The sequence below is a fragment of the Schistosoma mansoni genome (genome assembly GCF_000237925.1).
Source record: "Schistosoma mansoni, WGS project CABG00000000 data, chromosome W unplaced supercontig 0231, strain Puerto Rico, whole genome shotgun sequence".
Lineage (NCBI taxonomy): Eukaryota > Metazoa > Platyhelminthes > Trematoda > Strigeidida > Schistosomatidae > Schistosoma > Schistosoma mansoni.
In genome coordinates, this window is record NW_017386023.1 from 24,658 (window position 1) to 47,318 (window position 22,661).

A 22,661-nucleotide genomic window follows, 5' to 3' on the forward strand; every position below is an offset into this window, starting at 1 on the left:
GTGTGAGCTACTGATATCAACATAAGTAGTATATATGGTGAGTAAGGAATAGAATATCTGACAGCAGAAGATTGAGAAGATCAAGAAGAGAAGAACAGAAATAAAAAGCAATTTGTGTGAAAATCCAGGAACAATGAAGCCTGAGGCAATTGAAGAACATTTTGCAAATAGTGTATCATAGCATGGTTTTTGTATTTTACCAAGTAACGTTGTAATTTGTGCTAAATACATAGTTGGTTGTCCTCACCTGTGTTCTCATTCACAACAAGAGTATCGAACACATGTTTCTTATCTTTAGAATGTGAAACAATGCAAAAAAAATCAAGAATTTGTATCAGTAATAATTTTAAGTGTGAAGAACGAATTGCTGAACTTATAAACTTGCATATATTAAATATAACAGACAAGTGATTGCTTAAATCATGAAGTGAAATAAATTTAAACGGTATGGAAAAACACCCACCAAAGTATACGATTAATTAGTCCCCATTTTATGATATACGTGATATGAAACTAAAAGTGTATCTGATCATTAATGCTGAACCAGAATATGTAAGTAGTAACTTGTAGGAAAAAAGAGTAATCAGGTGAGATTATGTAATCATTAACTTACCTGAAGCTTATGATTCTCTGGATTTTCCAATATTATGAAAAAATCACCTTTATCAAAATAACCTGTACTGTTGCCGATTGGCCAAAATATTGGTTCTATAACACTACTAATACTAGTGTTTGCAATCGATAAATGACTTGTATTGATGGAATTAACGATTGATACATCACCGGAATAGGATTGATTATCGGAGAAATAATCTTTAGGTTGAAATGAACATAGAACACGTATACGTCGACCAATCAAAGTTGTTGAACTATCTTGTGCATCCACGTGACTTGGTATTGGAGGGACAATTTCTTGACTTATGTCTACTAATTGAAATATAAATGACTCTTGACCAATTACACGAGTATGAAGTTCCTGTAGAATAGTGTTAAGAGGAAGAGAGAAGAGATCAATAGTGATAAAACATTATTCGTAAAAATGTTTAAGTTCATTAATGTTTGGAGGAAAACGAGCGTTTCACAGAAAATTTAATTTGGCTTAGAATCCAAATAATTCACTATTGAATAATACTGAATAGGTGCTGTGAAAAACAATAACAAACCCAATTTTAAAAAAATCTAGATGATCTAAATACAAAGAATTTATTTCATTGTTTCAAATCAAGATGTAACATTGATATGAGCGCCTAAACTTATTTTTTGTCTAATACATTAGACAAACAGATGATACTTAAAGTCAATATTAAATCAGTTTTTACTTCTGAAACCAATTTATATGGGCAAATTAATGAACTCCTCCATTGAATTATTCAGTTATTCTCTTTATTTAGTAATTAAACGCAAACTATAGTAGATACAAAGGATGATCTAGGCCGATAATGAAAATTATGACTTAATAACAAGTTTCAAATCATTTAGAAGTTCAGATTTATCATTGATATTGACGAACAAGAAAACAAAATAAACAATCAAACAAAAATGTATTCATCATTATAATTAAAATAATATGAAATGATGATGATGACCTGAAAATCTCGCTGGAACAATAGATCATATTCATTTTATTCACATTCCTCTCTTTCTCTCTCTCCTTAAATAGTCCAATAGTAGTATAGCAAATTTTAATAATAATTATTATTTACAATTTCATATCATTTTTATTATTTGTTATGTATACAGATGAAACTGGTTTGACTGATTGAAATCATAATTATTTTTTTAGCTTAAGTAAAGTTATTTTGATACATTCACTATCAAAATCATGTTATATTGAAATTTTCTGTAGTATAATAAATACAGTTTTAAGTGATTCTCACTTCCAGATTCAATAATGAAAAATGAATATGATTGTTCAATATAATCAACAGTACGTAGGAAGAAAATGTACTTCAAAATAGAATTCATATTAGGATAATAAAGGAGTTTGAATCAGTAATTAGAACAAAAAATATAAATATTCATCAATTCAAGCCGTGACTGATAGAGTTCAGACTTGTAGGGGGTGCTACAGCTGACAAAAATGGAATTGACTGATCGATGAGATATATTAAGAACTCATTGACGCTGGTAATTTTGACATTGAAAGCCAGCTCAGTACATCTAGACACTAAGCATTACTATATGACTTAAGTGTCCCAAGTTAGACCCCACATAGGGTCGTGAATGAGCACCATAAGGAAGTCTCATATTAGGATGAAACAGTAACCCAATATTTTCTGGTTTTTAATAATTGTTTAAGAGCAGGACTTAATTAAAACTATTACAGTCAAATCCAATTGACTAGACCTAAACACCATCCCGGCTACCTTTAGTCATACAAAATTAATCGGAATAAACAATCATCAAATATATACAATTGTAAATCCAAGAACAGTAATAATAACTGATATTGTTTTTTAAAAAAATGTCGTATTATGTCTGTAAAATACATATCATATCATATTAGCAACATTTCATTTAAACATTTTGTGCTAAAAAAGAAAACGTAATTTAGATTATTATTACTAAACTATTCTATTCACAACATAGTTTGACCGAATTCATTGCAAAAACGTATGCTAAACTTCATTTCTATATTTTTATTTAACTGCATCTCTGTGCTAATGTGGTATGGCAACTCGAACTGATGTACGTACGTACGAAGTTCTACATTGTGACTGACTGACTGACTTTTAAGTTATCATGGAATATTGACGTTATTTTGTTTTAATGATATTAAGTAATGTTATACTGTATCCAATTTACATTATACAATTAAAATAATCAATATTATTGTTTAAATTGACATGTACTATGATTGATCTACTGTAAACTAGACAATATAAGGGACTAACAATGATCAACATCGCGTACAATCAATTACAAAAGTACTAGAAAGAAAAATCATGAAAATGAATGATGACCAGTTAATTTCATTGAATTAGATAGTTGGTTTTAAATGTGTCAATCAACATTAATCTTATTGATTATATGGCTTTAGAAAACCGATTAATCTTGAAGCCTGTATGCTTATTATAGATGATGAGAAAATATCAACTTTTTAGCTATAAGAATGTGACTAAATTGTATAAAGCATCAAATTTCCAACGGTTTGGGTATTATTTTGAAGAAAATATGCCTAACGTACTGTAGGTTCGTTGGTTGGATGATAGCTTCAGAAATCATTTAAAGATTTTTTTTAAAGAAAACAAAACAACTATATAATAGTAGCAATAGATTCCTCAGTTGATCACTTCTAAAGAAAAACGGAACGATAAATCAGATTTTATCTGGACAGAATATACATAAACTTTCGCTTCACCAAAACATCTCTGTTTTTTTAAACATTTTCAAGTTATGTGAATCGTTAAAGGGACCTTGAAAATTCTTTTAAAACTCCATTGACTGATTTTCATTAAATTTTTAATAACCATTCTATATAACAGTGTTAGAATGTGTTTGCAATGAAGATGCTTTATTAGGCCAACATAACGTGTCCTTTCCAAACGTATATCCGAACACAGTTCACCATGATTATTGAGTGGTGAATGCAAATTAGTCAATCGTTTGATTGGTGAACATTTACTCAATTCTGGTCATTGATCACTACAATAATTCATATTATAAAAGGTTAATATAGAAATAGAACAAGCAAACTTCAATCAATTCATTTAAGAAATGAGTCAAAATCCAATAATTAGTAGCATTGACCATCATAAAAACTGTTACTTAAACAGTAGTTATTCGCTTCTACTTAACTTGTAATTGGTTTGAGAAGAACTTCACTTTGATTCCAGTTGTTGTTGGCATTTTACCGTTGATTCATAAAGAGAACGTAATTCCTCTAGTGATGTAGTTAGTAATAACTCACATTGTTCAACATCATTGAACATCATTTGAAAAACTTTGAAATCGTGAACTCTGTTCTATATGTGCTTCAAAACAATAGGTTAATTGTAATAGCCAAGCCCAATGACGTTCTAAAGCATTTAGATAAGTCTAAAAATGAAATATTTTAAGGAAAGATTATTAATCGTAAAGCTAATCGTATAATAATTATGATTGAAATTTAAGTAGCCTACTCATTTCATTAAACAATAAAAAAATATTTTTACAGTCAGCATTATTATATCGTAAATGCCGTATCATACATAATAACGAAAAAAATAGAAGGGAAACGGTAGAAATTTTTTTAGAAACAAGACAAATAAGTAGTAGATTTGTAAAAAGTTTAAAATTTAATCGATAGGAAAAAACCGGATATAGAGAAAATATGGATTTTGGCTAGTACAGGAATCCAGGATGCATGTTTTGTCCAATATACAATTCGTCTGTTTAATGTATCTCCACCTATGTATTGGTATACACAAGAAACTCGAACCTAGCACCTATCATTTCAATCGTTGATGCACCACGCAATAAGCTATTGAGTCCGGATACCCACTTGCTTGTTGAGTGGGTATGAAGTTATTTGTATAGGTTTGTAATTTCTCATTGTTGACATATGCCAAATGAGATCTTGATGTTAGTTCTCAACATTAACAATGAGGAATTAAAAAGCCTTACTAACGGAGAATATAGCTTGAAAAGAATGATTGAAATTGAAGCATTTGGAAGGAATAATGAAAACTGAATATCAATAGATAGATAAAGAACGACAAATTTTGGGTCATGTTGCCTACAGTAGTCAACAATAAGCGTTCGGTTAACTCATGGATTACAATCAGGAAGCTTACAACCCCCCATTTTGGTCTAGTTAAGGAGTTCATGCTTGAACTGCCTCGATCCAAAAGAAAAGTAACTACATGTATAAGTCTGTGTAACAAACCAAAACGAGGCTGTTGAATAGAATGTTGAAACAAGACATTGATCATTAAACACTAAATCAAAGGAAATATTTCCATAGAAAAAATAAGCTGTATTAAACACAATAAATGTTTTGGTTATCAAAATAAGACTCTGTGAAATAGTGCAATAATAATATATAGTGTACAACCTCTGAATAAGCAGATCTTCAGTTAACTGGTTACTCAAACTGAAATAAGTATTTCTAAATGTGGATCCATAACTTAATAATTGAAATCTAAATGGTTTCATCGTTAGAACCACCGTACCATTCTGTATTATTAATAATTTATTAATATTTTGGTAACAACTAAAAATCACTTCAAATTTAATACATACAAACAGAATAACGATAGATCCAGTACATACCTGTACAAGATCAGTTACATCATAATTTTCCAATTGGATAGATGAGCCCAGTACACTGAGTTCACTGTAGACAATTTCTTTTTCATGTATCTCATGCATAAGTTTCTAGAATTCGAAAAAAATAAGTATACAAAATACTTAATATTAGCTAATATATTTGTTAAATAGAAATACCTCTACACAATTATATACATTAAACAAAATTAGACAGAAATACTCATGAAAATGCGTTAGATTAATTTATGAAATACTTAAGAAAATGTATAAAAAATGATTTTAAAAATCCGTTTGCATGTTGACACAGTTATGTTTGAGGGAGATATTGAAAGGTTAGATTTTTTTTCCTAGAAAAGAAACAATAATATAAAAATGTAATAAGAAAACTAATTTTATAGAAACTAATGAACTGGGATATATACATTTATATAGTCAATCATAAAAATCTATCCTTCATATGGAAGCACATAACTGGTGTCTCAATCGAAAGTACCTGTTGTTGATTAAAGACGAGGATATTCGGCTACACAAAATATGATTAAAATTTTATATTGTTTTCATCTTCACTTATTGATAGTTTTGTAGTATGCGTTAATAAACTCTCGTTCTGGTCTTTATTTGATAATTGACCGTTGGTTGAATAAGTGAGTCAAATGTATAATGATTTAATGAGTGTATTGATCTAGTACCCAGGGTAATGAGCTAATCTTCAGTGCATTGTCAATATATTTTTTCCGTTATAAAAATAACACAGACGGCTAGCTTAAATTATAAAAAGATAAAATGTTTTGAGAATAGGCTTTTTCAGATAATTCGTAACTATTTCATCAGCAATATCACCCAAAACCTCAAAATTCATCAACGGTATGTTTCTTGAAGTCATCAATATGACCTTTACAAACTGTTACATATTTTAATTTAGTACAATGTAGTTGAAATCTGATTTCTACAAAAGATGATCTTATGATAAACAGCTGCTTCACTAGGCAATCTAGTGAACACATTTTACGATAGTGTGAATATGTGTAATTAATAAGGGTTTTCCTCATTCATTGTACTAAAAATACAGAAGTTTTACACTTGTGCACGATTCTGAGTTGCTTTATTTATATAATTATCAAAATGTAATCGTGTATTACACTGTGATATGAATAATCAGGAAGGAAATGATGAAGTTGACGAGGACAGCTACAATAACGACAATTAGGAAAGAAGTATATATATGCATTGAAAGTTCCTCGACTTATCTAAGTAAAATAAACTTCTAGTGTTGACAGTAAGTGGAATTTTACCATTTAAATACATTTTTAAAGAAAAGATCGTAAATATGATAAGGTTCAAGATTCTTCGAGAAAATGGAGATAATAGTGAAAAGAATAACTATATTAAACCATGGATAGATTTCTAAGTAGGAATGATACAAACAAGACGAAAGCTCATTTTAAAAATTACATCACACATTGTTTAGAATATCAAAAACTTCAAACTACGAAGAATTATAATCAGACCTGTATAAAAAAAAAAATTGAAGACCATTCTTATAAATAATCCACAGACTCTTTTTTTTCGCTTAAATATGAACTCAACAAGAAGGTAGTTCGATTAATTGTTGGCCATGTTACTAGTTAGCAAATATAATATAACTTATGATCATTTCACATAATTAAAGAATACCTTGCTCAAATATCTAGAATGATAACTTGTGAAATATCTTGGTAATCGCTCTACATATTTCTGATACATGTAGTTTACGAATGTAAATCTTATAAACATTACATAATTCAACTATTTCAGCCTATTCAAATTCAAACATTCTAATGGTAATTGAAACGCAATAACAAAAAAAAATTAGTAATTCAATAATGAAAAAAAAATGAAAGGGAACAGTTTGTTCACTTAGAGTTTTACTTAACAATTTTATATCTAATTATAAGCACTTTATATGTGAATTTATTATTTTAATACAATAATTTCAATGATAATCAATAAGATCTAAAACACAAAAAAAACGTGTATTTCTTAAATTTTAATTCTTCGAAACAATCAATGATCTATACTGTCCTGATTTATAAATAAGTAATTTCGTGGGATTATGTAGAAAATGTAAATAAAGATCAACAGGATCAATATTTCTAACCGGAGAGAGAGAGTGTGTGTGTGTGGAAATTAAACACTGACAACAAAAGAATATAATAATAATAATAACACCAATAAAAGGGTGAATGAAGAAGAATAGAAAGAGAAATGAAAAAAATGACCTATCTGTTAGAAATGTGCAAGTATTATACACAAAAAAATGATTTAATAAATTTTCTAATCATAAAAATAACGGTAATAATTAGAAACGCTTATAAACGCAGTTTGTATATTTTTTTTATTCTTTTTAACATATCTATACACACAAATACGTATATACATGCCCTTCGAATAAATGGTTAGATGAACCTATGATGGTATGGATAAATGAAAGTATTAAAGATGCATAAAATAAGTAGACAATAACAAGTACCTTTAACTAATTATGTTTAGTTCGGTACTTTAAACATTATCATAAAAAGCAAATGAATTGACAACAAGCCATAAAAATGTTATCAGCTTTTAACTTGAAAATATTTAACATTCAAAACATGATCCTATTTAGATTTGAAGAATAAAGATTTGAAGGGGTTTTGTGTAGATTTTAGCAATTTTATATAGTTGAGATCATGAGTCAATTGAAGCTAGACCAACATGAAGAACCTGAAAGCACTGAACGGCCGTTTCGTCCTATTATGGGACTCCTCAGTAGGGCGCATCCATGATCCCGCCTCGTGAGATTCGAACCCAGGACCTACTAGTCTCGCACCAAGACACTTAACCGATAGACCACTGAGCCGGCCGGCATCCAACGGTGTTAATGTCTAACTTCAATCAATCCACGGAGTTTGAGCAACCGTTCACCAATTGTCTTCAGTGAGTTGATATCTCCGCAACAGACGTGGTTGAACTCCACTGGTCACTGCTTCCCACTAGAACTTCAGGAAATATCTCTTGAATTCAGTCACTAGTAAGCATATGATTATAGATCAGAAGGGGTTTTGTGGAGATTTCAGTATTTTCATAGTTGAAATTCTGAGTCAACTGAAGATTTCATTTCTTTATGTTTAATTTGTCGTAAAGTAAATCATATCACATTAAAAGACAGTTCATAATTATGACATATAGGTGTAGCTATAATTACACATTGTACATAGTATAAAATTACACAATATTTTTTCACCTTAAGTTAATCATCATCAAAGTGATAAATAACTTGTAGGTTTATAAACTACGATAAGAAATCGAATGAAACAATTTAATATCTAATAAAATATACATAATTATATTGAGAAAAAACAAACTCAACGCATTGATTGAATAACGAAATAATAAAGAAAATATACATAACAAAAAGAAAACGAAAATAAAATTCAGTTAGAAAGTGGTTCAGATCACAAGGCTGTATGTAAAATCGATCGATCAATCGATCGGTTCAACAATCAATTATTTCACTCATTAGACAAACATGCTTGTACACGTTGTAAGAAAAAACATGTAGGAAGTATGAAAGCAATTGACATAAATTTATATTTCTTTTTTATTCATTATAAATCACTTTGAAGTTGTAACTCAATAAATAAATAAATAAACGTTTATGCACTCGGTTTCCAGTTATACTTATTTAAATTCTTATAAAGATTATCTATATCAAATAGCAATTAAAAACTGTAGTTGGTAGGATAGATCCTGGACATACTAATAATCCATTGGTTTAAAGGATGAATGATGTAATTAGTCTAGTGCTATTAGGTGTGTGAGTGTTTTTCACTTCCCGGTTGTCCATACTATAGAAGGATACTTCTTCTTGAAGTGTTTGAAAAGTGGTTTCCCAAAAATTGGCAGCGGGATCTCAGAGTTCAGGGAACAAATACTCAAAACCGCTTACGCACGACTTTTATTCGAGTAGTTCCTGGTGTGTTTTAAACGGATTACTGATGGAAATCATATCCATGGGGCAAAGTAAAGTGTACAATTTCTCAGTTAGAATTTTTTATATTTTCCTTTTTCTATAAAGAGGCAGAATGGATGAAAATGCTGGTTCTTTGTACTTGTTAATTGGTAATGCTTTCTACTTAGTGAACGTTTGTGAAAAAGTTAAGTTTAAGAAGTGATGATCTTAAATTAGAATGAATATTATTAAAATACTTTTGAGTATGATGAAAATGAATGAGAATAATGTTGACTGACAGTGCAGAAAATGCTATCGAGTGACAATGCATTCAATATTTAGTGTGATCTTTTTCAGCATTGAATGAAATGTTTCTGAGGTCCCATAGTACTGATGCATAACATTACGAGAACTACATCTATTTAGCTTAGAATTGTCTTTATTTTCAAGCATCAATGAATAATGAACTTCATGAAATGGTATCACAGAGTAAATATTTATTTATTCGGTTCACATTTGATAAAATAATTTTGATGACTTACACCGATCTTTAAGTTCGAATTTAGGCCTATCAACCTCCATGATCACAATTATATACATATGTAAACATATGGAAGTTTAATGAAAAGTAAAAACATCAACCAATTATACAAACAACCCACTTGAAAATCAATTCGAATACGATCTAGTTCATCATGATAAATTTCGGTCCAATCTCGAGTCACTTCACACGATTCATGTTCCCTTAGCCAAATTAATTCATTATGGGCACGTTCTACGAATTCCAACAATGACTTCGACATATTCCGACGTTTTAATGAAACCTCCTAGTAAATATTGAAAATAAATTGTGATATTTAAAATAGAAATCAGTAAAATCTAGAACAAGAAAATAGCGAGGAAATTATTCAATTACAATGAAAATAATAACATTTCAAAGATAACAGACTGCCAAGTTGATAAGTGAATATGCACTAGACCATTTATATTTCTTTAAAACAGTGTTATACCCAAAGTTTCTTGTCATTAGTTTTACTGGAATCCCTGGAACAATAGTAGTTCAATACCAAATGATTTTCTAGATTTATTTTGATCACTCTAAGGTGTTTTATCACGCTGCTTTTGCTCCACATGATAACGTACAAAAAAGGCATTTTAACATATTTCGAGCATGTCAACTAATATAAAGCTTACACAATAGTCAATCATTTCATGAGTTCTCTATTGCCTGTTGAATCAGGTCAGCTTGTTTCGGTACTAACAACAAGCGAATAACTTTTGAAGAAACCTATCGGTCTATAGGACAAGCATACATCAAACTAAAGTTAATTGTTTATGAAACGACATTTTACGCAAATCATTTGTATTTGATCAGAAACAGACTCAATTATGTCGTTTGACTTTGACATAGAGACCAATCTAAATCATTGGGAGTTAACATGGTTTATGTATTTTCGTTGATAGCTACGTATACATTACAGCTACTATTGAGTGAATATTGAGTAAATATAAGTCGTTTTTGTTAATCTAGCTCAGCTTGTTATTTTGGTGAACATAAAATGACCTACTTAGTACACAGAAAGACAGAACATACAAAATTGGTGGGATTAAAAAAATTAGTGACTTGCAAATATGGAGAAAAAAATACTTCAGTGATGAAATTACGAATGAAGAACGAAATAAAATTATTTCAATCATTCTAAATACAAAATCATTTGTTGCATACTGATTAAAAACAGGAATTACGGGTAAATGTTTCCAATAAAAGTTCATTGGATAATATTTCAATAATCATTATTTAACTCTATATTTTTATTGTATTCTTACAATATACAAAAGATTCATACACATAAGCAATAAATGCTGGTAGAATACTACATAAATAAACTGTATCCACAGATAGTTTACTGGTTAGATTAAATGGCCTGTAACAGTTAGGTGGCAAGTTTAAGTCAAGCTCAGTTTATCTGGATTATATCCGCCAAATAGTAGAAGTAACCATCACAAATAAAAGTTTTAGGCTGGAGGCTCGATAAACAAACCTGAACTTTTATACTCAATTTTATTAAAAATTTGATTAGAATACAGTATGATCGAATTTATTCGTTGAAAAATAAAATAAAACACACAGTTTATCTAATACTTATCTGAAATGTCAAAGTTATGTGTTGCGCCCTTCTAATCACCGTTTATGTTAATATATAATCCTGGTCGGTATAGAAGTGGGTTGGAAGAAAGCTATTAGCGGGTAAATTAAAACGTAACATTAATCTGTAAAGTCATTGACTATTGGGCTGAGCTGCGTCCAGATATGCAGACCGATTAATATGAACATAAACAGTACCAGACCTTAAGTGATACGGTTACACAAGCGCAGATGTATATATCCTCAATATTACCCTCAAATCATGAGTTTCAATAATGTTTCATGATATTTATAGCCTTCTTCCAACCCTCCCCTAACTAAGTTAAGTCTTAATATAATTGATACCAGTGGTATTCCGGTTATTTTTTTATTCATTACGTCAATTTTCCTGTACTGATGTAGTGAAGTAATTTAGACTGATATAAAGTTGTGTCCGATTCTAACGTTGCTCTGACTGACTGACTAATTCCATTCCAAATATTTATTAAATCTATCTGTATATATGTAAACATGTATTGATGAGTTACTATCAATAAAGATGATTCACTGATTTACTGTTATGGTAAGAAAATAATAATCATAATAGATAAAATAGAAAATGTTTCTATCAATTACCATTAATTGTTGATAATTTTGTTCAAGTATTTGAAGTGATTCATTAAGAACTTGTTCCTCTTCTTTTGATCGTATCGGAAGCTATTTAGACAGAGAACAACAATTATGTGACAAATGTAATTGATAATTGATTGGAGATGCACCAAATCAAGAGTTTTGAAAGATTACAAGGGGATTAGGTTTATCCGAAAAAATCCCAGAAAATGCATTTGTTTTCTCAAGTCAAAACATACAGGTACAAAGGTTAATAACGATAATACCATGAAAATATTTTGACTGAAGTAAGTGTACAATAGTGACTTAGTGGTTAAAGCACTTGAGCTGCAATTTGTGAAAGTCATAGGTTTGATTGAACCCTGATACACATATACTTCAGTTTGAAAAGCATAGTGGCGTATTTAGCTTTAATACAAACAGCATTCAACATAGAGCCAACAACATAAACCCCCTATTGGATAAGTGAGTAACATTCCCAGAAAGAATAAGAAGTGAAACTAATAGGAAATAATTTTGAGATTGATTACCCACGGTAATTTGTATACAAACTACAGTTATTAATTATAAAATATTGAATTGAAAGCTAATCAAGCAGACTTTTTTCTTTTAAATAACGATAGATTAAATTAACGTGAAAAGTGGCGTAAAATATGTGCCCGTTCAAGTTGTTGTACATCATAGAAACAAGCAAAAAATGGAATTTATATAAGTGATTGCAACAATATGACACACAAATGGACAATAAAATGAGACAGAGAATGGATGTGTCTGTATGCAAATATGATCGACTTTATTCTACATAATGAAATTAGATCATCAGCTATCGGTTTTTTTTCTTGGGATAAAACATGAACCATTTTTTTGACACGACTGAGACTGGTAAATTCATCGATTATCTTTATTTCTTAATCAGGTCATCCTTAATGTCCTTCCAACCCTTAGCTAGTATAGCCTATTGATGTTAGTAGTTTCTCAACATCAACCAAATAGGGTTCATAAACTTACTAAATAATTTGTCGTTTAACCTGTGTGAATCGACATATCATTTAGTCAGTTATCTTATTTAGAGTAAAGGCTATCTGGAGCGAAGTAGTTGAGTTAAATCATATCCTTTTAGCTAGAAGGTTGTCAGAGTGTGATTTTAGAATAATAAATCGACTATGTAAAAAACCAGAGAAACAATTAAAATAAAATAAATAATAACCTTTTGTTGATTAGATTTGCATCGATCGATTTCGTTCTTAAAGTTCAACACTTCTCGATGAAATTGTTCATGACGCCTAGTAGCTTCTTCTACGGCTGAAAAAATGAATACAGTAATATTTACAAGAAATTTAACTTATTAACCAGAAAAAGGTTGTTTTTACTTAACTTTAAGGCACCATTTTATACGTGAGGGCATGCGAAACTAATAGCCGGATGCTTGAACCGAAGTAGGGGTTCGAACCCGTGACATCGGGGATTAAAGGTTATGTGACTAAATCACTAACCATCGTTCCACAAATATATGGCATTAGTATCAATAAGACTGATGATAACAGTGGTTTGAAGTATGATAAATAACTATTTACGACTTTGTACGAGTAATGAAACTACTCGTGTTTAATACCATTCTTTAATTCATTAAGATAAAATAATTCCATCTGTATATGTTGGTGTATTTTTACAGAAACAAGTGTTAAAGCTCTAGTGTTCCCTGCAAATGTGACAGAGATATCGATACAGTGAGCCACAGTTATTATCAGCCAATGATAACGCACTTAAGTCTCGTGACTCACTACTACGTCTTCTATTTGCACAAACAATACTGACCAACCTACAAACACACAAATATACATTCAAACCTTTGTATAATTTCTTTGGCACAGTTAATACGTATTGATTTAAGGGGTTTAATCTGAAATGTTAACGTCCTTATTAAAACCAACTAGTGTCACACGTCATTAAATAGCTTTAGATACAATCTGATAAACAGATACCAATAGAAGTTACAAATAAACACAGAGTCAGATAGCATTTAAACTCCTGTGCAGAAGGAAAGCGTTTCGGCTATTACACATAAGAAAATGAATGGTATAAGACTGAACCGGAGATTGATGACAGCCATCAGGAAGATAGTATTACGCACCCAAATTTATCTGTACTGAAAGGGCTAAGTAACGAGTCCACATAAACTTGTATCTCGCATAAATTATTTCTCCACAATTCGTTGTGTTCACCAGTTTACATGTGCGTGTGAGTAAATATGAATACACTGGAAGCAGTAAACAAGGTGTGAAGTTGAGGTTGCCGAGACACATAACAGTTAGGGTTCTAAGGTAGAAAATCAACTAAAACGAGTAACAGAATAGGTTTAGCTTGATATTTATCAATAATGTGCATCAACGAGGCTGCAAAGAGTTGGATCCTGGTAACACGTTGAGCAAGATACTACGGATTAACAGTATAGGTGGATCGTGGGACTGTGTAAGGAATTTAATATAGTGCAATATATGGTGCACAATCTAACCCATCAGACAAAGTAAGCTAAACTCAGATAACAAACAAACAACGTCTAGATAGTGAATTAACATAATCAGGATGTATAGATGTATAAAAATTAGCAAGTTCTAGTATCGTTATTTAGTCTTCTGTCTATTTTTCTGTCTTACACCTATTGATAGAGTAAACCAATAACGGTAAACTGAGTCATAATACAGGCTATATCACAAATATTCCTAGATAATCCTGATATTATGCAATAGCAAAAAAATTACTGTTCAGTCCCTAATCATGTGTAAACCTATAAACTCTAATTGTTTTTAACTATCAACATAACAGAGAAGTGGCGTGAAAAGAAGAGTCTTACATTTTCGATTTGTTCCATAGGATGCATTTTGTACAGTTTGAAAACGTTCCATAATCCATTGTAAGCATTGTTCGATTGGACTAATTAATTTACCTTGAATAAGGTGAGCATTTTCTAAAATGGTGCCATTTTTAAGAGATGTGAATGCAGGGTGGTTCAACATAGTAATGGATGTTGAGCAAACAGAACTAGAGACAACACTAGGTGATGAAAATACCGTTGAAGAAGGTGTAAATTCTCGATATAAACGTTGAAGATCCAAAAATTTCTGGTGTAATGTACAAACACTGGAAAAGAATAAGAAATTTTTGGAATTCAATAAAGTTATTCGTAAGAATAAGAAATTATGTAATGAAAAGCTAAAGCAATTGAAAACTAATCTGAATGGAGAACGGCGAATAAAAGCTTGCTAATTTGCTTTTAGCGCACACTGTTCCATCAAAGTGTAATGCAACTACCCCACCCGATGATAGTAGAAAAGGTGATATCTTATGAATCATATAGAAAATATAACAGAATTATACTTTTGACAATTTGTAGCTGATATCAAACTATGATGTAGACTAATTTCCTAATTGAACAAAAACTTCACATAAACCTATTTATAACTAAAAGTAATGTTGAAAGGTTACCTTTACAACAATTCCAAATGAATTGAAGAATCCACGATCAATCAGGAATTATTGGATATCCATTCCATTTCATTTAGAGAATTTGAAACACCATTTTCTTTTTGATTTAGAGTTTTCAAATACTATTTCACTATCATGTTGTAAACTTAAACTTTATTTAATAAAGCAAATAATTGTTTTACGAGAAATTAACTAATATTTCTCCTCGGAAACAAACTAAATAAAGGTTTTAAAGGGTACTGGACAAAGATTTCTGTTTTAATTGGGATTTTCGTATCAATAAGACTTATACAGCTTCAGATAGTAGTGAAATGAGGCTAAATCAAGTCTCACGACATGAACATGATACTATTCAGTTATTAAGTCAGTGTGTACATTTTTATGATGTTTTTCAAAACATTTTATTCATTAGTTACCGAATCAATTGATTGTGCTGATTATAGTTTCCTACTAGAAAATTGTTTATTGAAATTAGTCATTAGTGATCATAAATTTCTGTATTTCTATAGTAAATGTATTGATATTTTTAAATTTTCATAGTTTAAGTTATTTATTTCTTTTAATTAGACAACTATTTAAAACTAAGAAGCAATGAACGGCTGTTTCGTTTTGATATGAGGTTTATGCGATGAGCATCCCATATTGAATCGAATCTAGAACTATCAGTCTCTCAGGAGAGAGCTTAATCTTAGGCCACTAAGCCAGCATTCAATGATGCAAATGCCTAAAGTCAATCAATTTGCAACATTGCGCGACCATTTTCCATCTCATGTGGTGGATAACTATCTCACGTAGTGGTCTAAAGTCCAGGCGCTCGCGTACTAGACTAATGGTTCTAGGCTCGGTCCAATGTAGGGCACTCGATGCTGAAGAGTTCCATAGGAGGAATAAACAGCTGTCCAATGCTTCCTGGTTCCCAATGGTTGTCTAACCAAAAGGAATGAATGATTTAATTATTTATTTCAAGATGACAAATTAGGATATTCTCTCGTCTCAGCAAAACACCTTCAACATGTATTTATTTATTTCTGTGCTTTTATGCAATTATGAAATATAGTATTGGAATTATTATCGACAACAATATAATGAGTGAAAAAGAATAAATTTAATGAATTTTACTGTTTCTATTTAAAACTATCTATCCTAAATTATGTATGAACACAAGATTATAGTAAGGATAATATACAGATAAGCAGACTTAAAGTGTATGTATGTAATAGAGTATATTCTAATTTACTGGTAATATCATGTGACGAGGATACTGATAACAGTGGTAACAAAACGCAGTATGATCAGTTATATATAAATATTTGATATGTTATGTAAGAGCCACGGATATTTGAAAATCTAACACTCTATATGAAATAAACTATAAAAGAAAGGAATGGAATACATGAAAGTAAAGCATAATATAAACCACTAATCAATCGGGCAAACCTCAATCAATTTGTAATGACACAGTAGAAAATCAATGGTGAACAAATGAGTTTAAACTACTGTGTCCATAAAAAACCCTAACATTATTATTAATTGGTGTATGGAATGAGTGAGCATATTGTCCGGTTTGCGTATTAAACAAGTCACTTGCATATTGACCTGTATAAAACTGTTATTTCATCAATTAAGAGGTATCACGAAAATAATGTTAGACTTAAAAGTAAGTTTAAGCACTAAAATTAAAGATGGTTTATATGGTTGCGAGAACCGTAGGATTTCTGGAAAATATGCTGATATTAATAGTGATTTCTGTTGGATAATTCGGTTTATGAAAATTCTTAAAGTTCAATGGCTTGGCAAAAGTTGTTCGAGGGTTTTCTGGCTTCTTTGACTGTTTGTTGGATAATTATTAACATCTAAAAACATCTATAAGATATGAAATAGTAATGATGTACTATTGCAGTCTTCACTATGAACTAAAATTTTACAGTTGGACAAGAAATTTACAGGTAAATCAATATTCCTATACTTTTGTTCGGCTTTGATAGGCTGAAATTCATCGGTAAAAAGTTCTACATCTTTAGACTTCATCAGCAAGGTATATATGGAACTGTGATCGAAACGTCCTATTGTACGACATTCCGCTTTCATATATCACACTTATTAATAATCGATCATATATCGATATACACAATTGGTCATTGGCACACCTGTCTAGATACTACTGTGAACAAGGTAGTTTAACACATTACAGACGAAGTTTCGTAAGTTTAGTTTATTAATACAAACCTTCGAAATATCCAAGTCGAACAAACACCCAGTGAAATTCCAATGTAATATACATCGAAAGTAAAATTTTACGTAATCACTACATACGAGTTATACTTTTATGTGAAAGCTCCTAATATTACTAATTAGCTGTTCATACGTAAAAATAAGTGGATCAGAATTTGAAGTAGCAACTCACTAGCTGAAATTCATGTAGTTTTACTACTAAACTACTGTAATTAAAAGATTGAGATAAAAAAATATTAGATATTTTAAAAATCGATGTTCGTACTAGTCCGTTGTGAAGGATTGACATTTTGACATAATTTTAACCAATACATGATATAAGACGATAACATGGCAACCAACAATCCATTTATTCAATGTCAACAATAAACAATATAATCATAATTGAGTTAGATAAACAAAAATTTATACACTCTACTGAATTATCAACTAATCATTAGCCTATACTAGTCAGAATAGTACAAATAATTTTGAACACTAAACTCAATTAATTATCATAACTTACTTCCTATAAATTTGTTCTGTTTGCATATATCGCCCAGTACGTAAATGTTGTACTTGACTGAATAATCCATTGATTTTTGCTTCAATTTGAGTTAGTTGATCACGCCAACGTCTTATTTCATTATTAGTATCGAATACATGTTGACGAGGTAGTTCAGATTTCAACTAATTTCAACGTACAAAGGAAATAAACAAATTAAAGAGTAAATGAAACTTTGTTTATTGTTTATATACTGAACACACTAGGTTTTCTAATAAAAAAAGACTCAATTAGAGAAACAAATGAAGTGGTACAGTGTTGATATTTTTGTGACTATATTGGTGCCTGATTAATTCACTCGTTAACTGATAAGCAATCCATTGTCTTAGTATTTTGATAAAATAGACTGTATAGAAATAGCGTTTTATTCAGTTGTACATATAATCAGTCAGCTAACCAGTATTTCTGTAATTTAAAAATCTATTTGGTTAGAAGTTTAGAGATAAGTCTCGTAAGTAAAATTATAACTCCATTTGAATAACAGCTAAGGATATGATAACATTGATAACGATTTACTTTAAAATATACGATTCAAACTCTACAATATCATATCAAAACTCGAGATAGAAGCATAAATATTAGGGACTAATTGATTGCTTGCTTAAATTAACTTTAGATTGGAATGAGAAAAACATCAATTAGTACTTAGTGAATTATAGTGGTGAAACAGTGAATAAGTAATTATATAATTCAGCTTTTAAGAAAACAGGTTACACAATCGATCTGTGCTCCACCTGTTTGCATTTGCAAAGCCAGATAATATGACTAGCCTTCAAATAAGCAGTCTGCTTCAATGCCAAGTATATAAATCACTACCTGGTAAATAGGTAATGTTCTAGTGAACATTATCGATTAGATAATGTGATTGAAAAACATGACAATTATAATAACGAACTATATCAAAATCGAAACCAAACTGTCATTAACATACAGTAGTTTATAATATTTGATAATTATGCAGTAAAAAATCGTTGTCCATAATTGCTGTTACATGAATTACAAATGAATCAACTTTTAATGCATAATGATAATTTTGTATAATAAAATAAAGAGAATTGGGATCTGATTAAATTACGATACTTTTATGCTTTTATAGTTATAGAATACTGTAAATTTTTGAATGTGTACAAAGGGATGGATGAGAGGGATAGATAAATAGGCAGGTAGGTTAAGTGGAGAGATGGAAATAATAAAATTTTGCTATTTTCTCATTTTAGCAACAGTTGACTTTGATTCAACAAAGTACACAACAATTTGATTTCAGTATAGAACAAAATTAACAATTTTGTCTACTGTAAATTTGCACTTATTTATTTATAGTACATAGTCGACATGAAAGGTAATATGAACAATGTAAGTAATAATGACAATAAAAACAATTGAAATGACCACTAAAAACGTTTTTAACACAATAATATACTAGTGATAGTAAGCTGGATGAGTTAACAACAGTTATTTATAACTGGCCGATACTATGGATACAGTATATATATATATATATATATATATATATATATATATATATATATATATATATATACAGAAAGAGAGAGCATATCTGACCTCATTTTCCTGTACTAGAAAGCCCGATCGCATATATTTATGCGTACCTCTTAAGGAGAAACATTCTTAAGTCAAGGGAATTTTGAAAAACCAAAGTGAAATTTTATTCATATAAAAAGAACTGATTATTTGGTATACAAGAATCACAATACTTGTATCACAGCAAACAATGTCAAATTTGTTTAAGCTTTAGTTCTACTCAAATTTTATCGGACAAGCTGAAATGTGCCCACTAGTCTAAATGATTTGATATTGCGTGCAATGTGTTTTATTGTTAATTGATTTGAGGTAGTTGATAGGGAACTCTAGGACTAGGTTTCGTGCTAGTTGGCAATACTCAGTAAGACGTACCTACAATCTCGAGAAAACTGATACTACATGTGAGAGTCAAACCTAAACCACCAAGTATCACAGTCTGCGAAGTTACTCTTAAGCTATTTGGGCTGCGAATGGACTCCTATGGGAGGGAGGTATTTACATTGATTGATTACTGAGTAGTAATTTCTAATTCAGTAATTTTCCAACATTGAGAATTTTCAGCGAAATATATTTAGGTTTTTTTTAAAAAATATAACTGATAAAAATAGATAACATTACTAACGATTGCATAAGCTTCGTTAAAAAATATTAGTTCACCAGGATAACAAGTACACAAAACACATGACAAGGACAACAGTTATTACTTACAAAGTAAGACAATGAATCGAATGTCAATGAATTATGTCAGCTTAAGAAGAAAAACATGATAACCCTGATTCCGGATTATGTGTAACAGCAACAGAATAAAAACGTTCAAGTTATGAAGCTTCTGCTTATATAACCAACTTGTACACACATAAATAAAAAGAGAACAGTATGATATATATATATATATTACAAACCTCAACAACTCGCCGTTCTAAAGCAGTCAATTGTGCTTGGACTTGAATACAATCACGTAGAGCTCGATTACCAGCCCACTGTAAACGATCCAAACGATGAGCTTCATTTCTTGCAGCTAATTCACGTTCTTGTAAAGCAATATCATATTCATCCCATAATCGGTGAATTTGTTCAATTCGAAGGAATAAATCAATTGGTAGTAAACCACGTTCAATAGATGGCTTTTTGAGATGTAAAAATTTTTAAAAAACACTTAGATTAATTATAGACAAGTTAATCATGATGAATAGAATGAATTCTTAAAGGTTCTAAAATAGTAAAATGAATATAGTGTGCCATGAGCAGTTAACATATTCATTTACTAAAGCGAAATATTCATCCTTAGTTCAGTTTAAAGATTTCCCATAATGCCCCAATACGAACAAGAGAGGAGAAAGTTCACTTATACTCTTGAAATGCTCTCATACGGCTTTACAATTATAGCCTCTAAAACGAAATTTCTATTCAGCGCCTTCACATTGGAAGGGGGGATTAAGTGAGATAGAAAACTGAACGTCCAGTGCTTAAACTGGGTCAGTAAACACGGAGTGTTGTTCACCAAGATGAGTTAGAAAACTCTGGTTCTAAACCAATGGTTTACATAGATCCCAGGATTCTAAGAGGAAAAGTCGTGCATGAACTCGTTTTCAGTCACTGATGACCATGGGCTAGAAGCTCCTGATGTTACCCTACTACCTTGTGAATTAGAATTCGAGGTTAAGGGTTTGAGAAATTATACTTTAAGAAAACTAACTGCTTCGGCTTACCAGTCCGGGCAGTATCCTAGCCCACACAAATTTTATTTAGTATAACACATGCTATATTTTAAAGCCCAGTTGTGTCAGATTTTGTTTAAATTAAATTCTTGAAAAATAGAAATTAAGCAAATTAGAAATGTTCGAGTTGATGAGACCAAACAGTAAGGGCATCAACTTTGAAGAAAGTAAACAAGACTAAACGATAATACTTGATGATTGATTATATTATTATTATCACGAATTAATTGAAACTTCAGTAATTTGAAATTTTGTTTCAACACAATAGATTAAATGGCACTATACTAACCAAACGACCTAAAGGTTACAGATAGGAACATATAAATGGTTTATTAAGTATGAGGCGATGTTGATAATTCAAACACTAAGACATATTAATGAATGACATTGCTATTTAATAGATTTAAATTTAAAAAGTAAAAGTCGAAATTTTCCATAAAAGTAAATGAAATACATTTGAAGAAGTTTGTACTCGTCAAGTACTGTGATACTACTTGTGTTCAGCTTATTATGAAACAAATTCCATTCAACCAGAACACTGAATCTAAAAAACATACTACCGTGGTGTATGCTACTTATGTTGACAGATATAAATAGTATGTAACACCAATCAGAAATGGAATGCCTGGAAGCAGAAGATTTAAAAGATCGAATTGAAGGAATCGTGAAGCATGTAAAGATCAACTGAAGGAAGATGTGCAAATAAAGTATTTAATGTATAGTTTTCATGTTCCATGAAGGCACTTTGTAGGTTTGCGTTAAACAATAAAGTGGTTTCCCCGATTGAGTTCTTCGTTCACTACACTACTAATACTACTACTATTATTACTGCTAATAATAATAGTTATTAATATTATTATTGCTACCATTATCATGATTAGTATTATTATTATGATAACTCCGAAGCACATCACATTGAACTGGGTTAGTTTTGTTTAAGGTTATAAAATGTATTGAAACACTAGTTTGTTGATAAATTAAGTAAACAAATTTTCTGAAACTGTAAATATTTAGGATATATATATGATTTCATATATCATTAGAATAAACGATAAGATTGTCATAATTATTATAAGCATACATGAATGAAACTAAATTATGCAATTTGTCAAGAGTAATATTACTAGTAGTAATGATAAACATTATCATTATGTGACAAATTAATCCACA

At 30.3% G+C, this 22,661-nt stretch overlaps 1 protein-coding gene across 1 annotated transcript in view; it reads right to left on the reverse strand.

Moving 5' to 3' along the window:
- Window positions 1–22,661, reverse strand: part of Smp_168650 (calponin homolog, putative) — a gene marked incomplete at both ends in the record, with an annotated part of 75,532 nt that overhangs the window by 22,038 nt on the left and 30,833 nt on the right. The window contains 9 exons of the mRNA XM_018790948.1: window positions 614–976; window positions 3,931–4,038; window positions 5,254–5,358; window positions 9,880–10,044; window positions 11,979–12,059; window positions 13,180–13,274; window positions 14,824–15,110; window positions 18,193–18,356; window positions 20,676–20,897. Coding sequence (XP_018645826.1) covers window positions 614–976; window positions 3,931–4,038; window positions 5,254–5,358; window positions 9,880–10,044; window positions 11,979–12,059; window positions 13,180–13,274; window positions 14,824–15,110; window positions 18,193–18,356; window positions 20,676–20,897 — 1,590 coding nt within the window. The remainder of the gene's footprint in view (window positions 1–613; window positions 977–3,930; window positions 4,039–5,253; window positions 5,359–9,879; window positions 10,045–11,978; window positions 12,060–13,179; window positions 13,275–14,823; window positions 15,111–18,192; window positions 18,357–20,675; window positions 20,898–22,661) is intronic.